At 31.9% G+C, this 27,857-nt stretch overlaps 1 protein-coding gene across 4 annotated transcripts in view; it reads right to left on the bottom strand.

The window, feature by feature from the left end:
- Positions 1–6,839: 6,839 nt before the first annotated feature.
- The window catches only part of LOC106721362 (cystinosin homolog), a 32,368-nt gene continuing 11,350 nt past the window's right edge, over positions 6,840–27,857 (bottom strand). The window contains exons 3-11 of one of the 4 annotated variants that reach the window (XM_045678257.1): positions 16,909–17,043; positions 16,490–16,586; positions 15,971–16,171; positions 15,114–15,354; positions 14,647–14,766; positions 12,363–12,533; positions 11,568–11,788; positions 9,639–9,734; positions 9,023–9,361 (exon numbers count right to left, since the gene is read on the bottom strand). In XM_045678257.1, coding sequence (XP_045534213.1) covers positions 9,319–9,361; positions 9,639–9,734; positions 11,568–11,788; positions 12,363–12,533; positions 14,647–14,766; positions 15,114–15,354; positions 15,971–16,171; positions 16,490–16,586; positions 16,909–17,020 — 1,302 coding nt within the window. In that variant the 5' untranslated portion in view covers positions 17,021–17,043 and the 3' untranslated portion in view covers positions 9,023–9,318. Of the gene's footprint in view, positions 6,961–9,022; positions 9,362–9,638; positions 9,735–11,567; positions 11,789–12,362; positions 12,534–14,646; positions 14,767–15,113; positions 15,355–15,970; positions 16,172–16,489; positions 16,587–16,908; positions 17,044–27,857 lie in introns of those variants that run through there. The other 3 variants (XM_045678256.1, XM_045678258.1, XM_045678259.1) reach the window with 3 other exon arrangements.

The following is a 27,857-nucleotide window of genomic DNA, read 5'->3' as shown; positions in this document are numbered from 1 at the left end:
GAAATCGAATATCGCCGTATCTATTTAAAGTTGCTAGTTAATATACCTACTGGAAACTATTTAAACCTTACTAATATTATAAATGCGAATGTTTAGATGGATGGATATTTGAAGGTATCTCCGAAACGGCTCAACGGATCTTGATGAACACAGATGTAGAACATAGGCTGGAAGAACGCATAGGCTACTTACTAAGTTTTTTCTAACTCCGCGCGGACGGAGTCGCTGGCGACAGCTAGTTATTATTATATATGTCGTGACCAGATTTTAGAATTGTCCACTTTATGATGTACCAGATAGAGCTCGAGTTAAAGATTTTGTGTCTTATTAGGCTACTTACTAATTTGCTTTTTTAATTCCGCGCGGATGAAGTCAAGGGCCTGTGTATTTAAAGTTTATGGGTAGCGTAAGAGTTAGTCAAAGAGAATTTGAAGAGTGACTATGTGTCAATATAAGTGTCACTGTAGTCGAAACCCGCAATAAACGTCACCCTTAATACAATCGAACCTAAGCGAGAGTCATTGTCTGTTCCCAACGAACCTCTATAAACGATAAACTCTAAAAGAGAAACCTATAACCCAGAAAATCGTGATCACTTCAATTCTTGCTTATTCAAGTTTGTTCCTTTATTAAACGCAATAAAATCTGTAGAAATAACTTGTATAGTTCAGTTTGCCATATAATTTTTACGCTTCAAAATGCGTATAATTGAATTGTCAAACATTTTATGTAATAGTTAACTATTCTGATAAGAAACAAAGCATGTGACTAAAATGCCACATGATTTAAAAGAAATCGACGTGCTCGTGTATTCTTTGCACTGTAAAAATTGCGTATTCGCAACATATTACTATCTTTAGCCATCTATTTATTTCCTTCGTTTTAATTTTCGTATTCTAGACCAGATTAAATCACGAGTGGTAATAAAATAATCACGACTATTATTTCCTCTGATTTTAAAATACAAAACATTTTTGTCTGTTTAAATAAAAAAAAAAACAAGAAACAATTTCCATTACTGTTTATGTTTAACTAGCTGTCGCCCGCGACTCCGTGCGCGCGAAATAACGAAAGACATAATTAGTAGCTTATGTAGACTATGTTCTACATCTATGCCAAATTTCATCGAGATCCGTTGAGCCGTTTTGGTCGTACATCCAATCATCCATCTAAACATTTGCATTTATAATTAGTAAGAAGTAAGATTACAAAGATTTTGCTTTTTAATCATTTACTGGCTGGCAACTATTCTACGTGTACTAGAAGATATTTCTGATTGTCAATTGATTTAACTCGTGCACGACTAATAAGCGAAAATTATAGCAAAAGTGACGAAAAATTTATATAAAATTGGCGGAACATGATTTCACGAAGTTATATTTGTTTATTACGTTTAACCATGATAATTTATGAAGCACTATGCTTTAACACTTTACAATATACATATTCGCAAAAATAGTTAAACTAGCTATCGCCCACAACTCCATCCGCGGGGAATTAAAAAAAAACCTAATTTCAGCGAGATCGATAAAGCTGTTCTAAAGGTACCTTCAAACAAACATCTATCCATTCATCTACCTAAACATTCGCATCTATATATATAAAAGAAAGTCGTGTTAGTTACACTATTTATAACTCAAGAACGACTGAATCGATTTGACTGAAAATTGATGGGCAGGTAGCTTAGAACCAGGAAACGGACATAGGATAATTTTTACCCCGTTTTCTATTTTTTTATTCCGCGCGGACGGAGTCGCGGGTAAAAACTAGTTTATAATATTAGTAAGAATGTAAAAATACTATGCCGTATTAAATAGGTATGATATAAATCTTCAAGTTATTGTTGCAAGAGTTAAAGCTTATTTAATAATTGAATTCATCGGAATAACTATAGCATTGAAACGATAGATTATAATTGTTTGGTTGCTAAGTTCACGCGAGCTTAGCAACCAAATCTTAATGAAACACATTATCAAGAGAGCACATAGAGCAGGGATAGATACCCTATACCGCACCGTACTCTTTCGTAACTGTCTGTCTGTTTGTAAGTCTATTAGTGGAAATTTAATGATTTTCTGCGATATTTTCCGCGAACGATAACGCAGACTGACGTGAGAACTGATCGTGTTTGCGAAGACAACACCGAGGCCGCGGCCCTCAGTACTTTTTCCCCTATGGTTAGAGAACTTGGCCTGAATATTTATTAATTAATAAATTATGTGAGACGTTATATCAAGTGCAAGTGCAATTAAAGTTTTGTAAAGAAAAAAGATGTGTATTCATTTAAAGTTCGTTATTTCTTTATATTACTTACTTAAAAAAAACTGCAATCATTATTAAGGCTTATTTATTTGTAAAGCTGTATGCAATAAGACAATACACGTCAATTGCAATAAGTAAAATTTTGTTTTCTTTATTAAATGGTTGGCTATTTGAAACATTTATCAAAAATTGCCAAAACTGTATAATCACGGTCAATAAACTACGTAAAGATTATCAAATAGAACTCTATTGTTAGAATGACTATATTATATAAACAATTAAAAACAATTTCTTTATTCTCTAATACTTTGATACATTAAACGGAACTAATTCCTGTTATCAGATAAAAAAAAACACTCGAATGCGACATTTCACGTGTTTGCCCCATGCAATGTTAGATAAAATACAAGATAATGAAAACAATGCAGTATTACCGTATGTTCCCACAATCGAAACATTTACATTACATTTACAAGAGAGAATTTTTATTAGGTAAATAGACTTTGAGGAACTATCAAATGAGAGACTTATGGAATTACCGTCTATTATTACTTCGTAGTCTCAGTAATCTTTGTTTTTCTTCCAACAATTTAAGCACTAGTCTTTAGTCCAAGTGAGTATTAGTAGAATGAGACATAAAATGTTTGAGTTACGAAAGTGAAAGCCCACGGCTAAAATATTAATAATTATGTTCATAAAAATTAATAATTATGTGTCCGAGGGGCTCGGAACCTACCCAATTTAGGGGTGACTAGGTCATAGTCAACCACGCTGACCCAGTGCTGGTTGTATCACGATGTTTTCATTCACCGTAAGAATTAAAGTACATATGTAAATCGAAAACATTGGTATATGGCGGGATTCGAAGGACCTGCAGATTGCAAGTCAAGTGCTTAACTCCTGAGCCACTGATGCTCATATTATGTAAGCTTAATTTTAATGCTATATGGAAATTGCATTTTTGTTTGCAGTTATTGCATTACAAGATATTTAATAGTTAAACTATTATTAAGAATAGTATTAAGCCTTTTATATTAAACAGTTTAGGATTTTATTATGAACAATTATTACCTAGTTTATTGGACTTGTCGAGGTATGTAACTAAATATAGTAAAAATGTACATTTTAGTACTATTTACAAGAAATTTGTGACGCGACACAATAGAAAGAATTCGAGAATTTTATCTAAATAAAATAAGGAAAATAATAAAAAATAGTAAAAACCTATAATTAAAATGATTTATACATTAATACTCTCGCACTTAATTTTGTGAGTTTTAATAAAACAAATATTTTGCAACGATTAAAAATTTAAACTTTTTGCAAAACTTCCAACTAATTTTATAAGAAATATTTTTAATGGTTCATTAAAATATCAAAATAAGCATAAATAAAGGCATTGAGATGATTATTATATGGGATGTTGCGATAACTGAAGCATTGATTACAAATAATATGCAGTCACATGAGCGGTCTCTGTGAGCTGAATCATACTCGCTTTATCTCGGTTCTGTATTGTTCAAACAAATTGGTTTACGCAGCCACTATCTTTTTCATTTTGCGTAATTATTTCGCAATTAAATAACCTTGATGTTTGAGTTATCAGACGAGAAATTGACGTTCTTTTCTCTTTGTTTCTAACTCCCAAAACTCTATGGATCTCTCCTTTCACGTTTCTGTTGGATTCCAGTAGCTTTAGAGATAGTGATTAATATCTTTTGTCACGTATTTCGGTAACAAAGAATTATATTACTAACTATAAGATAGATTAAAGCAATGGATAATAGATAGCAATAATCATGACATTTGTTACATGATAATATTGATAAACAATCGTACATCTAGAACTTATAACAACCAATTAGATAAAAAGACAAGTTATTACAGATAAAAACGAATAGATAATTGTAGTATTTGGATGTAAAAATGAACAAAAGATCAAATACAGAAACAACAATTTTTGGCCAAGATTAAAAGTGAACAAAAAATGCAATACAAAAAGAATTAAATCAATTGCAAAACTTTTTGAATAGCATTAAAAATTCAGTCAGATTGATAACTAAAAATGAAGGGTAGTTATAAGAGAAACTTTTTATCCGACTCACAAGGACCATCTTTTACTTCAATGTCCTCTGGACTTATATCAAAGTATAGGCACATATAATGCAATAAACTTTACATTGTTTATATCACGAGTGTACAATTAAATCTATATATAGGAAATATATAACGTTCATTTGTTTACTACTGTGTATGATAAATGTTGTAGAGGTTAATAAACTAAAACACAATAACATAGCAAATTATCAAACTCTGATATAAAGGTTATTCGCATTTCAATACGACACACTTCATATCTAGTTTTAAAAATTACGCTCTAGACGTGTGGTAAATGAGCTCTAAACCGGTTCAAAAGACAGATCACATAGACTCGAACCGTTGAGCTGCGATTCAATAACTAAATAGGCACTCATCGCGTTGTACTATAACTATGTAAGCCGACGAGTCGCGAGCTGCCTGGTGACTCGGAGTTTGCAGCTCGAAACGCAAATCTCTATGCTAGTACAAATTGAGCTGAGCTGCGAGCCGGTTCATTGATCAGCTTCATACATGTGAGCCGTGAGCTGATCTGTAGGTCACGAATTTTAGTTGAGCATACCCATGACTTCAGCTCATATACAAGACGTACACCAAAGGTCACATCTTTGAATTACTTCACAGATATTTGCAAGTTGCATGAAGATGTTTTTTCACAGATTCACAAGAACGTTCGACACACGGACTACCGCAACGTTCTGCTATTCAAAGTTAATAAAAAGGGTTCTTATATAAAATTATATGAGCTTTTTTATACATAAAATAGAGAAATTATTTTTATTTCATTACAAATATAATATTAAAAACAATTACTGAGGTAAATGTTGTTTAATATAAAATTAATACAATAGTTAAATGTTGTACGTAAATAAAATAAGTTTTAAACATATCACGGATTTGAAATCTGATTTTTTTAATTATAAATTAGTAGTATTAAGGCATAATAGTTTTGTTGGTTATACCCGATGGCATAAATATTTATTGACCATAGATTCTCACTGTTACAAAAACATTTCATCCATACCTATTTTCTTTAAAGATAACAAAGAAGATTTTATTCAAGTTTTTCTGGGGTGAAAAATCCACGGTATAATAGTTTTCAAATATCTTGGCGGCTCTAACTTCTCGCAAGTCGCGGCGCAGAACACAATATTACTGGGCACTGTTCAGCACGACGATAACCATAAGCCGCTAAGATATTTGAAAAGAACAATAATATACAAAATTATCTTTTTTGTTTAGTTAATACTTGTACTTGTTACCTCAAAACATTTCGAAATCCAAAATTCAGTAACAAAAAATGTCTGTTATTTGAGGCTCAGTAGCAGCGCTCAATAAACGTTGATTTAATTTTTTTATATTGAAAAAGCTAGCGCTTGACCACGATCCCACCAGATGAAGTGATGATGTGATCTAAAGATGGTACCCAGAAAGTGCAGTCGAACCAGGATAAGCGAGAACTGAAAATGAGAAACCTCTATAAGCGAGTCATTGTACGCTCCAGACGGACAAGCTACATAAGCGAGAAACTCGGGTGAGAGGGAAACCTCTACAAGCGAGAAAAAAAATATCGCGGTCCCTAGGGGTCTCGCTTATGCAAGTTCGACTGTAAACAGGTTTAGATCAATGTTAACGTGGATGACACATTAAATACTCCTTTTCTATTTACGAATACGCCCCGAAGTAGGATTTGCCACGCCCCCAAATAGATGAGAGCTTAATTTAGGGTTTAACAAATCACATCTTTTCGCATATAATTGCGTACTTTATTTTTTCTTCTCTTCTTCCCTCGTCTTATTTTGTAATAACTACTGCAAAAAGCCACTTTTGGTATATTTCCATACAATCGATTATATTTTTACTAAATATTTTTCTATATAAAGCAATTGGATTATATTAGATCTATTACAAGCTTTAAACCTTACACCTAACAAATAATACATTAATATATTGATTATTATTATCTACTATTATTATTATTAAAGTAACTATATTAATTTCTCACTTATTTCTAATCAAGTTCTGATTTTTTTTCGCAATGTATTGTCATCAGTAATTTGTTCACTGAATTCTTTTATTGTCACAATATCACTGTTTTCAGTCTTCGAGTTATTGCTATTAAAAACTGTTATCAACAAAATCACTTTCACAATATAATGTTATTAGGCACTTCAACACTGAATTTCTCTTTTAGTTAGACTTAGGAAATTCTTCAATGAATCCGTTCATTTGAGATTCAAAATTTTGTCATTCCTAAATTTAAATAAAGAACGAATGAAATCAAGTTTTGACAGTTCTTTTCATTCTTCTGATTCTTCTCTTTCTAAACGCGGCCAAAGGACCTTGAATACAGGTCAGAAATAAATTAAAAAAAAATCTTTATAAACGGTCGTTTTTTGAAAATTCTAACTTTAAAATTATTTTATTCGATGTTTCACGAATTTATTCTTGCTAATTTATCAAGGAATTTATTCTATTATTGATTCTAAATATAATTAAATTTGTTGAACTAAATTTGGTGATGTTGGCAACCCTGGCTCTTCGTCTCTAAACTCTTCTTGTGAAGAGGTTGAGCCGGCCAGTGAGATGTAATTTGACTGCCTGAAACAATATAAATAAACTAATTAGTAATAATTAGAAAACAAAATAAGCCGATCACCCAAAGGGATAGATAATTACAGATTTTTACATAAAATAAGAAATATCAAAAGATATCATAGCTAGTTTAGAATATTTGAGCAGTTCTTTAGTAGTTCAACAGTAGTATAAAAGAGGGATTTGATTTAGTTCTTCCAATCACAATTTTTCATGTTTCTCCGGCATAAATTCTGTCTGTTTTACTTTAACTATAAGCTCGTTGCATAATTTGATAGCTAAAGGTTAAGGTTTTCAATTCGTTCGTTTATTTTTAAGACTAATTATTTACAGAATTTTACTAATTAATTAGAAATACTCAAATTAAAAACAACATTATACAAATACAATAATTATTTACAACAGTTTACTATGATTAAGTCACATGTCACAAGAAATAATACGCTATAATTAAACCTAAATATTTTACACAACCCTAACTAAAGCATTAGATTCGTAAGTTCTCTTTTTTCGGTAAGTAAACTACTCATACGTCCAGATCAAGCTGATACTCGTAGTTCTTCTTCTGCGAGAAGTAAATATGACGTTTCACAGTGAGTGAACGGGAGAGCCTATTGTATGACTCGATCAAGTTGTTCAGGGAGTTGTGTGCAGTTCTCGCTCGTCGGTGAGAAGATAATTCGAGGTGAGTAAACGAGAGACATAAACTCAATTACTGGAGCAGACTTGGCGTAAGCGTAGTTCAGACGAAAGAAGTCAGTAGAAGAAGTATTTTTCTATCGTTCATTCGCCACCTATATCTACTTCAAATCTAGAATAATTAATTTATTTCTAAAGTATTCACTGATTTTCTCAGTTCTGATATGTTAAATGCTTTATTCGTGTCAAACAATGTAGTTTTTTTTATAATTGATCTACGAATTACTTGAGAATTTTACTGTAACTACTTTAGACTCGCCTTTTTATCTATAGGTAAGTCTAGATCTGCATCGTCGGCGTCCATTTCGTTCTCGTCAGCCAATCTAGAAAGTTTTGTGCTAAAGTAATGAGCACTGAATATACTAATTCTATTGTTACTGAATGAAGACAGAAAAATAACGATCTCTATTATTATCAAGACAAATTTGTATTTATATCTAGACCAGTGATTCACAAATTGGTACAGGTGGACCTTCTGGAGTCTACCGAAGATCCATCAGGGATGAAATAACTTGGAGAAAAAGTTACACATTGTCAACGAAACCAATTGAAAGGTTATCTTTGTTGAAATTGTTATTTGGAAACTATTTTTATGGAAAGGAATATAAAGAAAACACAGCAAAATCAATATAAATTTATTGATCCTCAAAAAAAAAATACAAATTCATAAATTAAAATTATTATTGTTAAACTTATAACTATATCGCCTATTTATTAACTTGGTTTTGTAGATTAATCGTTTTTAACGTTTGACAAATCTTAATTAAGTAATAATTAATTTTTCTTTGAAGTAATAGATTCCATGTACTTTTTGTGAGGTTCATAGAATATTCGAAAAAAAAAATACTGAACGTTATTCTTAAAGTAGGTAAAACTTTTAGTATACATCATTTCAAATATCTTGTCAGTTCAAGGACATCTGAGCTAGCCTATACATATCTAACATTGTGTTCTGAGCAGCGGCTCGTACGATGTTCCGAACCGTCAAGATATTTGAAAACCTTAATACCAAAAGTCTTTAATAGTTTGAATATCCTATAAAAGTTAGAGGTTTATGATAATATTCGTATAGTTTAAGGTAAAAGGAGGATTAAAATCAAAACGCAGTGATAAATTTATACACATTTTAATATAAAATGTGTCACTTCATCACAGTTCATCAGTTTTGTAATGACTATGTCATTTATTAACAATAAATATTAAACAAAATTTCAAATAAACATTTCAGTTTCCGAACAGAAGATAAAAATATTTGATGTATTTTTTTTAATATTGGGTGGGATCGGTTCTGTGTAAAAATAAATAAATGGCGAGTACCTTTACAACTAATTAATTAAATTAAATTAATAACTAAATTATTGCTAGCTGTCAAATGTGATACTGTCAAATAACCTACTGTAAAGGTCACATAACATTTAAAAAATATAATATTGTAAAAAAAAAAGTTTAAAAAGTTGCATTTGTAGATTCTATGATTCTTATCTTGGAATGCTTGTTAATTAAATTTTATAAACTTTAAATACAACAGCGGCAGTGTTAAATCTTTACAACCATCTATTTGTGCTTGTTTTTTTAAAATTCCCGCTTTTTTAAACGTCACAATGACAAGTGTAGACAACACAGATCCTCAGGATTGTGACACTGACAGCTAAACTTCAGTCTTCATCACGCTTTCACATCCAGATCGTATTTCTTTTCATCGCCATTCCTAAAATTATTTAAATTAAAAAGATATATACAAATTACAAAAAAAATTTAAATATTACATTTACACAAAAACATGAGGTTAATTTTCTGAAGAGACGTACAAAAACCAAAGACTACTTGACAGGTAACAAAAATAAAAATCGTACAATACAAAACATTAAAAATAAAAGAAAAGTTAGTAAAAGTGGTATTAAAGAGTTACAAAATAAGGCATATAAAATATATAAGACTTTAGTAAGGCTTTTAGTTATTTTTTTTTGTTGTTACAGCATACATACCAAAAATTGACCATAAAGTATTCCCTTCCTTCACCACTGGATGTCATATTTGAACCTTCATCACTACTGTCAACAATGATAAATTCCCGGCCCTCTCTGAAAATATCAACCACAAATATGCTTCCTTTACCATTTTTGTTATAAAATATTACAGCCGCCATTTTTTGCGTCCGCATTTTGTGAAGCAACACGCGCGCGAAATTTTACGTCCCAATGAAAGCGATGAAAGCATCCCTTTAATGAATAGCGAATTCGATCGAACATGTCCACATATTTTTCTTTTTTTTTAATGATTTTCATCCATCACATTTAATAACTGATGATAATCTTCCAGTTATTATTATCAATTATTTGATAGACAAGCAGAATTTCCAATGATGTCGTCACTGTTCTGATAATTGTCCTTTTTTCATAAATATAATATTGCATCAAATAACATCCAAATCCAGATTAAAGTTCGTAATGTCTATAATTCTGAATATCTTCAATTATTTCGTATTTCCTTGGATGATGGTAATTCCTTTCTTTCACTGATTGACTGAACTTTTCAGAGCAGTAATTTGGTCTAAATTTTTTCCGTATTAAAAAAATTCCAGCCTACTTTTTGTTCTCTTCTTGTTTGTACTTCATTTTCCATTTTCCACTTCCGATAAAAGGTCCAACATGTTGTTATAATTGCAGATTATTGAAAATCCCAGTCGAATTATGAACTTTACCGATCGATTTATTTGCAAAGAGAAGTTAAAAATGAATAAATAATAATGTTAGAAAGCCATTGCCAAGAGATGAATTAGTTAAAAAAGTACGAAAAAAGTGAGTTGGCAAGTGATAAGGCAAGATGTTATCATGAAATTCCCACCATCTTAACTTGTATTAAAACATATAATTGTCTCTATTTATTTTAATAAAGATAGAGAGGGATAACTTATGTTTTTATACAAGTTTTAAGACAATGAAAACACACAGTTAGAGTGTAAAAGATAAAGTTGCACTTAGACGATAAGATCCACCGATGACCAAACATGCGCAAGTTATCGTGTTGTTATCGAATTTTTTTTTAAAACTTGAACTATTTACAAACACTTGGTAATACTGAGTCAGATTAAGAAGATATATCAATAACTAACTGTAGCCCGAGACTTCGTCAGCGCGGAATTAAAAAAAATACTTAATAAGTAACCTATGTGTTCTTCCAAACTATGTTCTACATGTATGTCCAATTTTATCTAAATTCGTTGAGCCTTTCCGGATATATTTTCAAACATCCATCCATCCATCTAAACATTTGCATTTATAGTATTAGTAAGAAGTATGATAACAATTAAACCATAAAGACTTTTTTATTCGTCTCTCAAATATTTTTCAATTTTCAATAAACTTTATTTTAACCTATACCTATAGATAAACTTTATCCAGCAATATCTATGAATGCCATTGTGTGGTTAGCGATAAGGTCTATCATGATACAATTGACACAAATAGAATGTATTTTTCCCACTTTTGACTAGTGTTTCCACTAACGAAACTGTACAAAAGCATCATCAGTCTCTTTGAAACAACAAACATAACAACTGTTTTGTATATATATGTTTGCCAGTGAAAACTGATAGTAAACCAAAATGTATACATCTGCTCAATAAACCACTGTAATATGTATAAACTAGCTTTCGCTCGCGGCTCTTAAGCGCGGTATCAAAAAACTTAGTAAGTAACCTATGTGTTCTTCCAGACTATGTTCTAAATCTATGCTAAATTTCATCAAGATCCGTTGAACCGATCTGGAGATACCTTATACAAACATCCATCCATCCATCCATCTAAACTTTTGCATTAATAATATTAAAATAGTAAGATGTAAATTCCTTGAAATAAAAAAAAAATAGTTCGTATAACAACACGTTAACTAGCTATTTACAAGACACTACATACCTGTAGAAGACGTAATGCTGCAGAATGAAGAATATATCGAAGACCAGGCTGAAGAGGCCGAGACCGAACTTGGTGGCGTCTCCGAAGAACGAGATCCAGTCGTTGTAGTTGTACGCGTTGAGGGTCATCTGCAGGATGGAGAGGAACCCGCCCACGAAGTCCAGGAAGATGTTGCCGATGCTCCAGCCGACAGTGGACTTGCGCTTGTAGTTCATATACGCCTGGAATATACATTTAAAAATACGTTAACTATTTCTGATTTAATTATTTTTTTCAGTTAAACTAATGGTAAAATTGTAATGAAAAATTAGTAGGATGTTTTAAAAAATCCAAAGTAGTAGTTTTCCTTTTTTCGGGAATCTGTTCCTTTAAATATGACTTTTTTTGTTATGATCTTACTAATATGCGAATGTTTGGACGTATGGATTAATAAATAGATGGATATTTGTTAGAACTTATTAGCAAAACGGCTGGATGGATCTAGATTGAATTTGGTATAGAGGTAGAACATAGTCTGGAAGGACACATGAGCTACTAATACACATGAGCTACTAATTAAGTTTTTTTTTTCATTCCGCGCGAACGGAGTTCCCGGCTACAGCTAATTTTGGATATTAACTTTTAACTTAATTTTAATAAGGCAATTGTACTGTATTCCTGATTCCAAAAGCCATTATAAAAACTCTAACAAGGATACTATTGTAATTTGAACACTACGCTATTTTGACATTCTCAAAGTAATTATCAAGAGCAAAAATTTACACAGTATAGACAAATGGGTTAATTAGTAGTTACCTGTGGGACATATTTAATGAGGGTGATGCATAGCTTGATGTAGCTGCAGATGTAGAGGAAGTCGAGCCAGGCCAGCTCTCCGCCCGCCCCCAGACCCACAGCCACCAGCACCACCACCAGGAACGCGCTCAAGATGCAGCGACCCGTCATCGAAACCCGCTGCGACTCGCGCTACAAGTCAACGTTAATTCAACGTGAAATATCTAGTAAGAACATAATCTCATTCGCCTGTATCTATTATATAATCCGACAATATCTGGGGCGCGGCAATGCCCCCGCGAACGATGACCGTACTATCCTATTCTCCTAGACTTTGGGTAATTTTGACGTCCTCCTAACTTTTTTCTGGATAAAGCTAGATTTTTTTGGAACTATACAATCGTAAATATAATATTTATGGATATTTTGTAAATTAGTTACTTCCTTATATTGGTTTATTTCCTACTTTGTAAGGACTTTTTTAGGATAGAAATAACCTTATATAGTAATAGTAGTAGTAATAGTGTTACCAGGTTGTTTTATATCAATTTAAAAAAAAGATTAGAAATAAAACCTTCGAATGCAAGTACGGAAACAGGCAACACTAAATAAACAAGTAAGTAAATCACGAGACAAACATAATAAAGAGCAACGTCTCGGAACAATAAAGAAACATTTCAAACCAACAATTATTTAACTAAGATTGTTTGAAGACGACTCATAAAAACTTGGTACGCTTCTCAAACGAAGACATTACAAAAACTCGTCCATTCATATACAACAAAAACGTTTTTAATCTTTGGTATTTTTAAGCAACAAGGAAAAATCCAAGTAGATAAATCTGTTTCTGTAAGTAGACCGGACAACCTTGAACGATTGTATAATTCAATTACAATAACGTAGCTCTGACATAAACTTGATACTTAATCAATTTAATGGTATGTAGTAAATTTATGCGTATGTACCTTTATTGATTCTTATGTGCCCATGTTCACATTTAGACATGTCTGGTACATTTACCGTTGGTTTCTGAGACCAAAATCGTTGTATAAAATATATCGTTATTCCTGCTATCTTTGAAAAGTAACAATATGTTTTAAACGGGTATTTTGGTCTTTGAAACCCACGGTTAATATTATTTTATTTTCCTAAATAGTCGCTAATCTATTCAATTAATTTTTGTCCAAGTAGGTCTGTTGTGACACTAATTTTCGCTAAATAAACTTGCCTCTCTTTCCCAGATAATAAAGATTCAAGTTTTATAACTACATTCTCGTTAGGGTTCTTTTTATATCATAAGGTGACAAATGAGTATCGGCTACATGAATTCGCCGAAAGAACACCGAGGGGACGCAAATAAAGAGGACATATCTTCTTCCTATTCGTCCCTTATTCCGTCAAATCCATTTTCCCTTCCCATCCTTTCTTCTTAAGACAAAGGTGGGAAGGAAAAGGGGAATAAAATTAGGCATCTAGCAGTCCAGCACCTACACTCATCAGACGAAACGTGGAATTATTACTTTACGCCTGTCTTCTGTGTAGTTTTTTTCTAATTATGTTTATTATCTCAGACGATCCATACGTGTTTTTCTATCTTGTTATCTCGTGTTTTTTTATATATTTAGTTGAAATTATTTGTATGCCGAGAATCTTTAAGATAAATTATACGAGTAGAAAGATATGATGTACGTAATGTGTATTGTCAGATAAACAGATTACTTTGCATAAACCACGAAGTAACAATGGTTACATATGAGCACAATTTTAATGTTCTTATTGTTATGTATTCAAGACAAATAATCCTCAATTATAAACATTACATTTCCGACATCTTAGCTAACAATCAACGAATCTTCTTTTAAACTCAGAGGACCAAGATCCGCTGATTTAACCACTTTCTTTTAGAATTTCGTTTATATAATGACGTGGCACGTGAGCAAGCGGCCACCTGATTTTGCCCACTTTTAATCGACAGAGTAGAGGATTAAAGAGAATACTTCCCTTTCGTAAACGTCCCCTCTTTCGCTCAACTCAACTTCCCCTTCCCACCCTTTTCTTATAAAGAATAAAATTAGGTCTCTGGCACCAATCTTATCAGAAAGGCGCAAATGCTTCTACTTCACGCTTGTCTTCTGTGTGTGACGAAATCACATTTAGAAGAACCTCTGCTTAATTCTGTGTGTTAAGGGTCGATTTGTTTTCTGGTCAGACTGTAGGTGCGACTTAGATGTTTCGTCATCTGCTAAGGTGTCAAGGGTTAAAAGTGAAAGGTTGTCAGTCCTAGGTCGTGGTACTTAGTACTAACCTCATAAATGCAGCACTGTGTGATGGTAACCAGCGTGGCGAATGCTGCATGCAGTGAGAAGAACACGTCGTTAAGCTGTACCGGGTTCACGCTGCGCGGGTGACGGTTCAAGTATTCACTCTGAAAATACAATATAAAATAATTAATACATTGACTGCCGCTGACTATCCTAGTTCTCTAATCGTAGTAGCATTTAACGTGTTAATTGATCGTATGTAACAACCTAATTTTGAATTTGAATATTGTAATAGTTTCAAATCATCAAAATAAATAAATAAATAAAAACAATAACAATGAAAATTACTAAACCATCAAATAGATAAGAAAATATTATCATAATATTTGATATTACATCTGAACATAATCAAAAAAAAAAGATAAGATATTATAGTCTAAGAGTCGGACAATTTCAAAGTTTAATCTCAATAATACGACATAAAGGATGATAAAAGATTGACGTCACAAACCTGTATTTCGGGCGAGAAGTACAATCCGCAGTTAAACAAGGAATACATAGTGAAGCCCATTATATTGAGTGCTAAGAAATCAAAGTTGAGACCGACGACACTTTTGCGTTTGTAGTTAATGTAAATCTGAGGATAGAAAGAGACGGACCACGCTGCAAAGTAGATCCAGCCCATGATGTAGGAGATTACTGAGATGACTTGGGAATGCATGACTGTGATTCGCATGAACACCGTACTGAGGCTGAAAAGAATAATAAAAATATTGACAAAAATTAAAGCAATGAAAGATGAAAAAGTTAGGTCAGGTAGGAAAAAAGAATTTAAGGCATACTTGTTTATAAAATAACCCTTAAGAAAAGCTAGTTACGTACCTAAAATGTTTATATAAATCACTTAAATATGCAGAAGAAACTTTTACGAATTTATTTTCTCACTCCATAAATATTAAGAAGCAATTTTTATTTATTTACTTAAGTCACTATACTAGTGAAATTTAGATTAGTTTGAGTAACATCTACTATAAAAATAAATTATAATTTAATAAAGGAAAGCTCATTAACACTGTTTCATTGACGTTTCGCACTGCACTACTATAATTATAAATCACCGAATATATACAAATTGATAAACAATTGATAACTGATAAAATAATTAATTACGTAGCTTCTAAAAGATATAAATTCAATTAAAAAATTCAAATGACTTATAATTTGCATCAGTGTTTGTAAATATTTACAATTTAATCCAAACTTTATTTGGGCTCGGAATTTCACACGCGACGTTAGAACACCTGTACTCAATCTGCTTGTAGATACTAACTACGAGCTGCTATAAACATTGAATCTTATAATACTTACTCAATAGCTCCATCTGGGGTTGCATTAAAAGTGACTTCAGAATGTCCAGGGCTCTTGCCGTATGCCCAGATATCGTGTGTTATCTGTGCAGTATCATTTGGGTTTATCGTACCAGGTATATCTATTGTCGGAGATGGAAACTGAACGATGTCCGGATGCTGCACTTGTGTTGTTAATTTGATAGCCACTTTGGATTCGCCGCTGAAATTTGTAATTAGTTCTCAAGAGACTCTAAGGCCAGTGTCTAATGACTCTAATTTAAACATTGTCTTGGAACTTTTAAATGATTATGGACATTTTAAGAAATATATTCTAGATTTTACTTAATGACCAGACTGAGACCTACGTGGGTCGATAATGGTCAGTTGCATTTCTTACGTAATTCAAAGATGTATCAAAATCAAAAGAATTTTCACCAACTAATTGAATATGGTATACGCTATTCAAAGAGCAGCCTCTATTTTTGCAAACCAGGTAATATAGAAGACTAGGTTTTATTTTTAGAAAGTGCAAACTTACATTTGTATCATGTGAAAGAGTCGATTCTCATCAACGAGTATATTCAAATCTGTTGAGTCTAGATATATTTTCTCTATCCCATATGCACTCGGTAGTCCTAAAGCAATCATACATAAAAATATTTAAAATATAAATCACAAGTTTAATGTTTAATTTACACAAGATTTACGACTCTTGTACTGACAAGCACTTAAATCTATTGGAGATGTTAAATAACGCTAAAGTCGTTAATCATTGCACGCCACAAACGAAAACGCATCGAATAATTAAAAAGAAAATTAGCATGGTAAAGAATTTTAATACATGTGGACTTCGCTTTACTTTAATTATTTCAACGTCTTTATCATGAAAGTTGAATAAGCCTTTTGTCTACAAAATAAGGTTAATCAAGTGTTAAAAAATACATTCGATTAACTTACCTAAACCAAAAACCAACATGAGCATAGTTAATCGTGACAAACAGTATCTTAAACTATGACTAGATATTCCTGCATCGCCGCTTGCAACTTTTGATGTACTGTAGTGCGCCATTATGGATTTTGATTGCTGCTACTCTGTGGACAATAAAAAAGAAATTTATTTTTTTCTCATCTATTATTTTTTCAATTTATAAAACACGTAAGACATGCAACATTACCATACAACTTTATAGGAGTTGTTGGGAACATTTTTTACAAGAAATATAAATTAAGAATCACAAAAGCACTTGAGAAGTTTCTTACTAAACAAACGATAAAACTACGATGCATGTTATTTTCATACTTTTTACGACAGTAAGCAAAGTACGATAAAAGTAACGAACTTATTTATTACCGCAAAACAAATTGGGGAAACTGATGTAAATCTTACTTTACGTGTTTCATCAATATCACGTTACATGCTCAATTTAAAAAAAAATGTACTTGATGTGATTGATATTGTCTTGATTTTTGTCTTTATCGATCAGGACTAAAAAGCGTTTTTACAAAAGCTACCTGATTAAACTAAAATCTTTCCCGACTGCTACTATCCTTGTAGGTTAAATTAGTAAACAGGAATTATCTCTCTGCCACTCTCTATACAATATCCAAGCAATATTCTTGACAAATTGGACATCGACTCTGACATTATAAAATATAGAATCTTTCCATATTTTTGAGCCAAATGTTTTTTTTTTAACCGTTGCTCCTGCTGCTATTGCTCTTGCAGCATCCCTGTTATCTAACATGATCTATCGTTAAATTGAGTTAATCATAGTTTTTTTTTTATTATTTTTTTTAGTTTTTTTTTTTTTCATTTCAAAATTTTATTACGAGTGGTGCCAATCAAACGCTAATCGACTATAGTTACGTAAGTGGCCAACAGCACATGTTATCAGATGCGAAATTTGACTTCAAATTTAGTATTAAATATTCTACACTAAGAAAGATGTTTAAGTAAACCATTGTGAAAGGGACAACAACTGAGTTTATTCAAACATCATACGAATACACGGGCGACGGCTAGTCTACTACGATTGAAGGTAATCATAATATTGACATTAGTTTGAAGAAGTTAGTATACGATGTACGAAGTTGTAAAATAATTTCCCTACAACTGATTGTATTTGAATACGTATCAAAACAAAACACGTGTCCATAAAATCAACATTTAATTAACAACTTCTATACCTGACATTATTAAAACAAATGCATAACATAAAATAACTAAAGAAATTGTATACATACATCTTACAAACACGTGTTTCATAACCAGTTTAAAAACTCTATAATTATGACTATATTTTCATACCAGTCTATAACCAAAAATAGTTAAAAAATACGACGCAATATACCATGTATTTTGATAGAACCAGGAATCAAAAAGCGGAAGTTTCTATACGACAACTGTTAAATATAATATGATTATTAATGACTATGTTACATAATACCGGCCCTAACAGGTTATGTGATTTTAGTAAAGCGAAGGTACTTCTAAAAAAGCTATACTACTATTATGAAGATGTAAGATTTGATCGGTTTACATTGAACAGGCTCCGAAACCACTAAACCGATTTGAAAAATTCTTTCACTGTTGGGTGACTACACTATCTGAGGACGACATGAGCTATTTTCAATACTAGATATTTTTTATTCCGCACGGACGAAATCGCGGGCAACTGCTTGTCAGAACACACACCTAAGCCACACAAGGTTTTAACTTCCCATCATTCAAGTGACCTAAAAGGTATATAAAACTATCACAAGTAGTATCGTTTGTGTGAAAAGGTCTTTAATCGGTTAACCGGTACATTCACGGCCACAAATGGCAATGAGATCGGTGAACTTGCCGCGTGAATGTAAAGCGAACGAACATCGTGTAGAATAGAGTCTTTAATAAATACTGAACAGAACTGTTTATTATCTAGCTTCAGCATTAATATTTTATTTATAGACAATTTAAAATATAATTGTTTTTGCTATTATCACACAATTCCTTAGCTACTAATTTGAATCATACTTAAAAGTAACTTATGGACACAGTTTACTACTGATGGTATATCCAACGATTTATTCTAATAAATTCAAGGAAAACCTGAAATTCTACTTCCGATCAAGTCGTTCGAAAATGTTTCTATACATTAAAAAAAAACCTGTACAACTGTTTTAATCACAGTTTTATGAAATTATTAGAAGAAATGTAACTCCAAAAATTTAAATTTTAATAAAAAAAATCATGACTTGATTAATTTGTTAAACATAGTGCGAGCAAAATATTTATACGCAAATTTATTCAACCTACTTTAAAACATAATTATAATTTTTACACATATTAAAAATAGGATCACGGTTAAATTAAAATCAAGCAGCATTGCCTAGTAAAGAACGAGTTTCTCTCATATAACTGAGCATTACTATATCTTATATATATAAAAGAAAGTCGTATTAGTTACACTATTTATAACTCAAGAACGGCTGAATCGATTTGACTGAAAATTGGTGGGCAGGTAGCTTAGAACCAGGAAACGGACATAGGATAATTTTTACCCCGTTTTCTATTTTTCATTCCGCGCGGACGGAGTCGCGGGTAAAAGCTAGTTCATCATAATAGAACAAAACGAGTCACGGATGCTTGACGCACGACACACTTCCAATAAGTACAAAAACTGGCAGAATCTGTATCACTATGTACAGTAATGTACACAGATACACACAAAATGAACCTTACACGGTTAGAATAGGGTTGAAGGTTAGAGAAAAGAAAAACGTAATCATTACCCTAATGATTAGAAGACAACACAAGACGTCTAAACCTACTTTTAGCTAGATTATGAGACAAATTAACAAATAGTCAAAAGGTATATTATATACGGTTTCGGACTTATTTGTATGAAACCTATGATTACTATTGCCACTAAGAATCGTATTAATGGAAGATAATAGTACTATTAGTCAACGAACTCACCAATAGATTAAAAATAAACCACAACAAAATCGACAAGTAAAATAGACTGTCAGGACATAGTATTAAAAATATGTTTATTAAAACTTTTCATTATGACTGTACAAATGTAAAAAATACGTTCTCAAATAGGTTACTATGTTGGTATTGGCAAAGTATTCAGGACGCGATTTTAATATGCTCAAAGAATTTAAAATATAGTTTCAAGTACAACTTGGAACCGCTAAGAAACTTGTTTACGTGTGACAATCTAAAATTGCTCTTAAAACTACAGTTAATATTTTTGTTTTTATTTATTGAATTACTAATATTATGTAATTGTATTTAAAATGTAGAATAACATTTTATCATACAATATATAATTCTAAAACTACGTAACTGAGAGAAACATTTGTATCTGTTAATCCAAGATCAAGGCCAAGCGAGATTTTATGCAGGCCATCTACATTCCTTTCAGAAGTTTGACCGTGTGCCAAAAAAAAAACAACCATCAATAAATGTAAACATAAGTCATAACTAAAAATCAAGCATTATAACAATAAAGTAACACATAACTGTATAAGAAATATGTTATCAAATTGAAGCATTGCCTCAATGAGGTGTTTATACACATCATTAAACAATAGCGTTGTTCAATGTGATATTAATTTTCGACAGTAACCGACATCATGACTCAAACTTGCAGTGGGGACATTTTCAAATTATAAATAACATATTGTACAAAAACACCTGAATCCATACCATTGAAATACATTATCTAACCGTGAGTTTCTGAGACTAAAATATCTGTATAAAACATATCGTCATCCCTGTTTATCTTTGACATAACAGAGATAACAATATGTTTTAAACGGAGATTTTCGTCTCAGAACCCCACGGGAAAGCACGATGTATGTATAATAAGACATTGATGAAAAATCTTCCAAGTAATCCAATGTTTGTCGAATCACCCGAGGAAAAAACATTGTAATCATTGTCATTCTGAGAAAAAAAAACAGACTTTTTGTACAGGTATTTTGCAACGAATACAAGCATAAGGGAATTTATATTTCGACTAGGTTTCACAATAATTTGAAACAATCTAGGTTTTATTAATTTAAAAAATATTATTCTATTGAAAACCTTGACATAGTAATTTTGTAATACAACGGCTTTTACTACGTTTATCAGTCAACATTCGTTGCCTCATAGAAAGAAATTACAAAAACATTGCACTCAATTATTTCAATACGTGCCTGCATGAATATGTCCATTAAATGTTGTAAGTTTTATCTTTATATTGTGCTTCCTGAAGTCAATGTTTTGAACAATTCAATTATCCGCAGTTTACTATCAGTGTAACTATTAACCGCCAATAATCATCTAAAACGGCATATAAAATGTTATCAATAATATGAAAGATAAGTCTCGACTCGAAGGACCAACTATACCTATGTAAGGATTAAACAATATTTAAACGAGAAAACGTGATTTTTTTTCAAATTTAAGTTAATATCAGTCATTATTTATGTATATTAAGTTATGATTGTCGGAATTTGTGTATAATTTTTATCTGTTAAGAATCTAGAAATAATTTTAAATGCATTCAATTCATCTTAACTCCATTAGTCGATAGATATGAATGCAAGTAACCAACAAAAATAATTACATAATTAAGTTCACTTTCAATATCACTACAATGTGCAACAAAATTACGAGTTAATCGCGTGCTCGACACTGAAACGATACATCACTATCAAATAAATACGTTGAAATGCACGAGACTGTTGTTAACATTGCAACCAGCTTAATTATTACAAGCCTTCGTGACACCAACATATTAAGAGACACATAATATTATGTATGTAAACCAAACATGCACAGATACGTTACTATAATAAACCAATGAAACAGTACATCACACATTTATTTAATACTAGCTTTTACCCGCGACTCCGTCCGCGCGAAATAAAAAAAATAAATAGAAAACGGGTTAAAAATTATCCTATGTCCTATTCCTGGTTCTAAGCTATCTGCCCACCAATTTTCAGTCAAATCGATTCAGCCGTTCTTGAGTTATAAATAGTGTAACTAACACGACTTTCTTTTATATATATATAGATTAATCAGAAGAAGTGAAACTTCGCAATTTATTGATCAGTTTTCGAGAATTGCAGTCTATGGCATAAATTGTTCACATGGTTTAAAACGCACACTTTTACGGATAGCAATTTCTTTGATACGGTTTTTAGTTGCCCAAATTGACGATAAAATAAAGATTCTTAACGTAAAAAACTGATAATTCAATAAACAAACGGTACAAAGACTAACATATTTGACCTCCTTTCACGCAATGCAACGTGCAAAGTATAAGCAGTAGCATACTTTAACATGTCGCTAAATGTTCACCGCATCTTGACACGGTCAGGCTCAATGAAAGCGGCTGAGCTTTCGCGACATCCCACTCGTCAATGTGTGACGTCATGAATAAGTAACATGTTCATTTTAAATCTAAAATACGAAAAAATTAACTAACGTAAATTTTATTCGATATAGTTAAATTTCTGATCATCACAAAAATCCGTTACTGGTAAATTATTTGAAAGCTACATTGCTACGGACTCATTTTATCCGAAGTTTCAACGTTTGTTTTCATAATTTATCTTAAAGACATTTTAATGAGTGCAGTTAAACGAATGAACAACGAAACTATTGATAAAAAATAACCTACAGATATTCACAAATCACATTAAAAAAGAAACAAATACGAATCCAGATAACATTTACATATGTAAAGAATATTATAAAGAACTAGCTGTCGCCCGCGACTCCGTCCGCGCGCAGTTAAAAAAAATGAAAAATAGATGTTGGCCGATTCTCAGACCTACTGAATATGCTCACAAAATTTGAAATGAGAATCGGTCAAGCCGTTTCGGAGGAGTACGGGAACGAAAACTGTGACACGAGAATTTTATATATTAGAAATACGTTTTGTTTCCATCACGAGGCAAATGTATCGTGTCAGACACCTGCCGAGACACGAGATCACTGAACTAATTAAGATTAATAACAACCTCAAATAATAAATCCATTAACATGAACGCTAAATGATAAAATAATTTAGTGGCCAGATTCACTGACAAGAGTACACTTCGACGTAAAGAAAGTAAAAAGCAGTTTTAACAGTGGATTTCAAACGTGACACTTGTACAAGATTTACTTACGACCTTAGTTACGAAAAATGGATTAACGTTCCCATTCTTACAATAGGTTAACTTCAAGTCAATTGAATTACTTTTACATCACGTGGAATAAATGAGCATAATACAACTTCGTCACCTTTTTTTTTTCAATTCTAATGCAAATGTAAGATATATAAATGCTCAATGATGCAAATATATGATAATGTACTCAAATGAATACGACGCCATTTCCGTTTTTTTTTTTTTAAGTTCCATTTCTTCTTTACAGCATAGATCGACAGCAAAAAGTTTTGATAGTTGACGTCAGAGTAACAAAAGAAAATTATAACATCGATGCTACCAACAAGATTGTAATTTTGAAACAGTACATTAAAAGTTAGAATTTCTGAAATATCTAACTAAATCTTACTAACATTATAAATGTGAATGTTTAGATGGATGAATAGATGCATGGCTCAAGGGATCTTGATGAAATTTGGCACAGATGTAGAACATAGTCTGGACAAAAACATAGGCTACTTATTAAATTTTTTTTTAATTTCGCGCGGACGGCGTTGCGGACGACTTCTAGTACATATTAAAAATCAATAGCTGTACTATTGGTTTTTAATTCTTAAGGAATGTTCTATACTGAATTTAGGGCAATATTAAAAATTACTAAATCGTAATTGTCTTTTGATAAACAACACAGATGTCTATGAAGTAACAAAAAGGTTAGTCCAATATGTTGTAATCATGTAAGCGTAGTGATGAAATAGAAAAATATATTTACTTCTGTGACGACATGACCTTAGAAGAAAATAAGATCTAGGTTCAGTGATCTTGTATGCAGATATCGGAAATATAAATATTTGTTAATACACATGAACTGTGGAGGTCAATAGGGTTTTATAATAAACTGTTAATCAGATCGTATGTCCATTGAAAATGGTGACTAATGTTTCAGTGACAGAATACATAATCTTATTTAAAGGTGGGTATAGACTAGAGGATTTACTTGTAACAAAACAATGAGCCGCTCTATGATATGTTGTTGTGTATCACCCTTTCAGGAACCAGACGTGCTTTGGAAACTATGCTTTTACCTGTATCATATCATTCTTTAAAACGTTACATTACATAGAAATGCTTGAGAAAATGCTCTAGTGTATATGTCACCTTTATGATACTAAACTATCAAACGCTAATAGACAATGAAACGACAGAAACGTATACAAAAACATCATCATCATCTTTCTGGCCTTATGATAAAATAACATCTTATTTTACCATCCATCACTTCATTAATATTAAAGACGGAATAAGTTAATTGCTAAGGGCAGCCATTATCATCATCATCATTTCAGCCTCGTAACGCCCACTGCTGGGCATAGGCCTCCCCCAAAGATCGCCACGATGATCGGTCCTGTGCAACCCGCATCCATGATACTCCCGCAACCTTGACCAGATCATCGGTCCATCTTGCGGGAGGTCTGCCCACGCTGCCATTATATTGGTGAGCAAACTGACAGATATTCCTTTCCGCTTCCCCCTTTATTCCAAGGTTTACCTGGATTGAAGGGGGGAAGCGAATCCACGACCTCAAGATCAGTAGTGCATGCTCCTGATCATTAGCTCTCTAATTCAGTGGTTCTCGTGATACTCGTACTAAAAACTTAAGACTTCTATGACATGAAAGTTTTCTCATGAACGAACTACGTATTCAAGTATACAGTAAGCATTGTTATAATATGTATGAAACTCACGTTACGTAAAGTTTCACAGGTTTAACGGTATTGTTTTTCTTAAGCACATACAATTTTTGCCTAATGATGCTTCTATGATATTCCAAGACTATCTGATTTTACTCCAAAGAAATACATTTTCAAACAAGGTATCACGAGTAAAACACATTGAACAATAACGATTACTTTGTTTTACACTGCACTAAGTTTATTTTTGGTGTAATGTAAAATGATCTGAAGTCAATGAACCCGAAACCTAAGCTAATAGCAAACCTTAAAGCATATATCAGTTACACTAGACTGGCCATTCTAATATTTTACATTTTGTACACATTTGAGCGCGACTGTACTTGTCCTGCAACACCGACTAACTTTCGAAGTCGCAAATTGGTGAGATCAAGATTCATTATGTTTTTACGTACGTTGAATTATAAAATTCTCAGAAAATTTATATGTACAATAATTATCTCCTATCCAACTTTTTATACTCGTAATGTTATGTGAAGCTTGTGCTTGCCGAAATTGCGGAGGTTGTCGAACTAAAAAACCCGCTTTTCGTTCATAATTATACCAGTAATGTGTTTTTGACGAACATAGCATGTTCGGGGGTTACATAAAAAATCTTATTTCATATGTTTTTGTTAAAAGTACAGATAAAATTGAAATTGTATATATAAGTATGTGATAACTTCTGTTTCTGTTGTATTTATCTTTCTAATGGTGTAACAACTATTAAAATGGCAGAAGTTTCTCAAAAACGTAAGTAAATGTAAAATATAAAAATAACTAATTGAAATCGAAGATGAAATTCGGATAGAAAGAATAGCTTATAAGCAATATATAAAAGACTTCCCTAAACATGTTACGAAATGCTATCGGAACTAAAGATTATCAACTATTTAGCAATAATTATCACATCTTACAAGTAACAGATAATTTAAAAGGAAAATCCGCTTTCACGCCGCAATGACGTGCAATTTACAAGCTTTTACATCCACCAAAGACTTGCCTCATACATTTTATAACTGATATTTAAATAGCAAACAAAGATTCGTTGCATGCATGCGTTTGATAGCAATTAAGATAAAAAAATAAATATAAATTAGGACTTATATTAATCTTCGACTTACAACCATTCATAGGGCGCAAAATTTTATTTGTTTTATAACTAATTTGATTACGTATATTATGTAAAAATATATACAGTAACATAAATAAATAACACAGAAGTTTATACAATGTAAGAAAACTGCAATCAATTTTATCTCAATGCTATCCGCAACCTGTAGGCGGGATCGTAAAATTGGGTTGTAAATTCTATTCGTAAATGTTTGCGGATGACAATTTAAATCGTATGTACTAGGTAATGCAACAGTAGTGTATTTCCGTATGTTACAATGTTATGACTGCATTACGAGCTAGTATTTCACACAGTACTAACAATGCTAAATATAACAAATAGAATTTTATTCCAAACTAGCTTTTACCCGCGACTCTGTCCGCGCGGAATAAAAAATAGAAATCGGGGTAAAAATTATTCTATGTCCGTTTCCTGGTTCTAAGGTACCTGCCCACCAATTTTCAGTCAAATCGATTCAGCCGTTCTTGAGTTATAAATGGTGTAACTAACACAACTTTCTTTTATATATATAGATATAGATTTAGATATACTAATACTATGAAACCTGAACCTGAAGACAGCGTTTAGTAGATTGTATTTAATAATCTTTAATTTTTATTAATTAGGTCACTAACCTAATGACACAATAAATAATTATTTTCACATGTATTCTATAAATGTTAAAACATCTGGTGTATTTTCTTGGATCATTTTTTTTTCTTAAAATAAACCGAATTATCTTTATAATAAAAGAACGAGCAATACACTCTGGTAAAGTCATCAGAGTTTATTGCTAGCTGGTCAGTGACATCGTAAGCTAGACAAGACTAAAGACTAGACCAATTTAATCTGTCAACTAGAATATTACCGGACGTATCTGATTATGGAATGAATACCTAAACTACTCAAACTCAAATTGCCATTATGCGACTGAACGGCGACACACGGTTTAAAGGTAACATTTATGCCGGGTATCAAAATCCTACGTGTAAGGGCCAAAGCAAACATTTTTTTGTGTTAAAAGTTACCTCTTAGTTTAGTTAACAGCATGCACTAAACAAAGTACACATTTACAGGTGTAAATGTTATTTTTTTGCTGAAATAAAGGCCCAATGCGGCCCATTTTCTTATATGCTTGAATCTTTGAAAGCCTCTCCTGTAAAGTTGTTAATTTGCACATTGGCCCTTATTCGTAGGAGCCATTGATATATCACTTTAATAATATACTTAATGATAAAATATATAGAGTTATGAAATAAATTTAAAGTTGTTAATCTTTGTTGTAATATAGCGATGTTTGCGATTACTTCAAAGGGTTATCAAACAGACAAACTGAAGAGCACTTCAATATCGACAGTACGCGGTCGAATAAAGCCTTCTTTTGAACAAAACTAAAACATCAACTGTATAGCAGTTGTTATGTAATATCATTAATATATATCGTACATCATTATATAATATATAAAAATGGCAATTGTCCTTATATAAAATAGAAATTACTAACCGTGGGTTTCTGAGACCAAAACATCTGAGTTAAAATACCATAATAACTGACATTATCTTTGACAAAACAGAGAACAATATTTTTTAAACAGAGATTTTGGTCTCAGAAACTCACAGTTAATTATTCATTATTTCAGTTATAATGATTTTTATGATGATACACTTTTTCCACAGATTCTATATTTTCGGGAAGACTGGAAACTATCCCAGACTTCGGACAACGTTCGGGACGAATTTAAGACGACCTTGAGATACAATAAGCCGGTTCCTCACTGATTAATAAATATTCGGGCCACTTAGGTACCAAATGGACGTCTCAAAACTAACCTATAAATATCTCCGGAGACGATAATAAGACTATTTTATTACACTCTATAAAATATTAATGGAGGAACTGCCTACGTCTTAAAGAGACCTAC

The sequence above is a fragment of the Papilio machaon genome, chromosome 6, assembly GCF_912999745.1.
Source record: "Papilio machaon chromosome 6, ilPapMach1.1, whole genome shotgun sequence".
Taxonomy (NCBI): Eukaryota; Metazoa; Arthropoda; class Insecta; order Lepidoptera; family Papilionidae; genus Papilio; species Papilio machaon.
The sequence above is the reverse complement of the archived record's forward strand: the minus strand, read 5'-3'. Positions and strand labels throughout refer to the sequence as shown.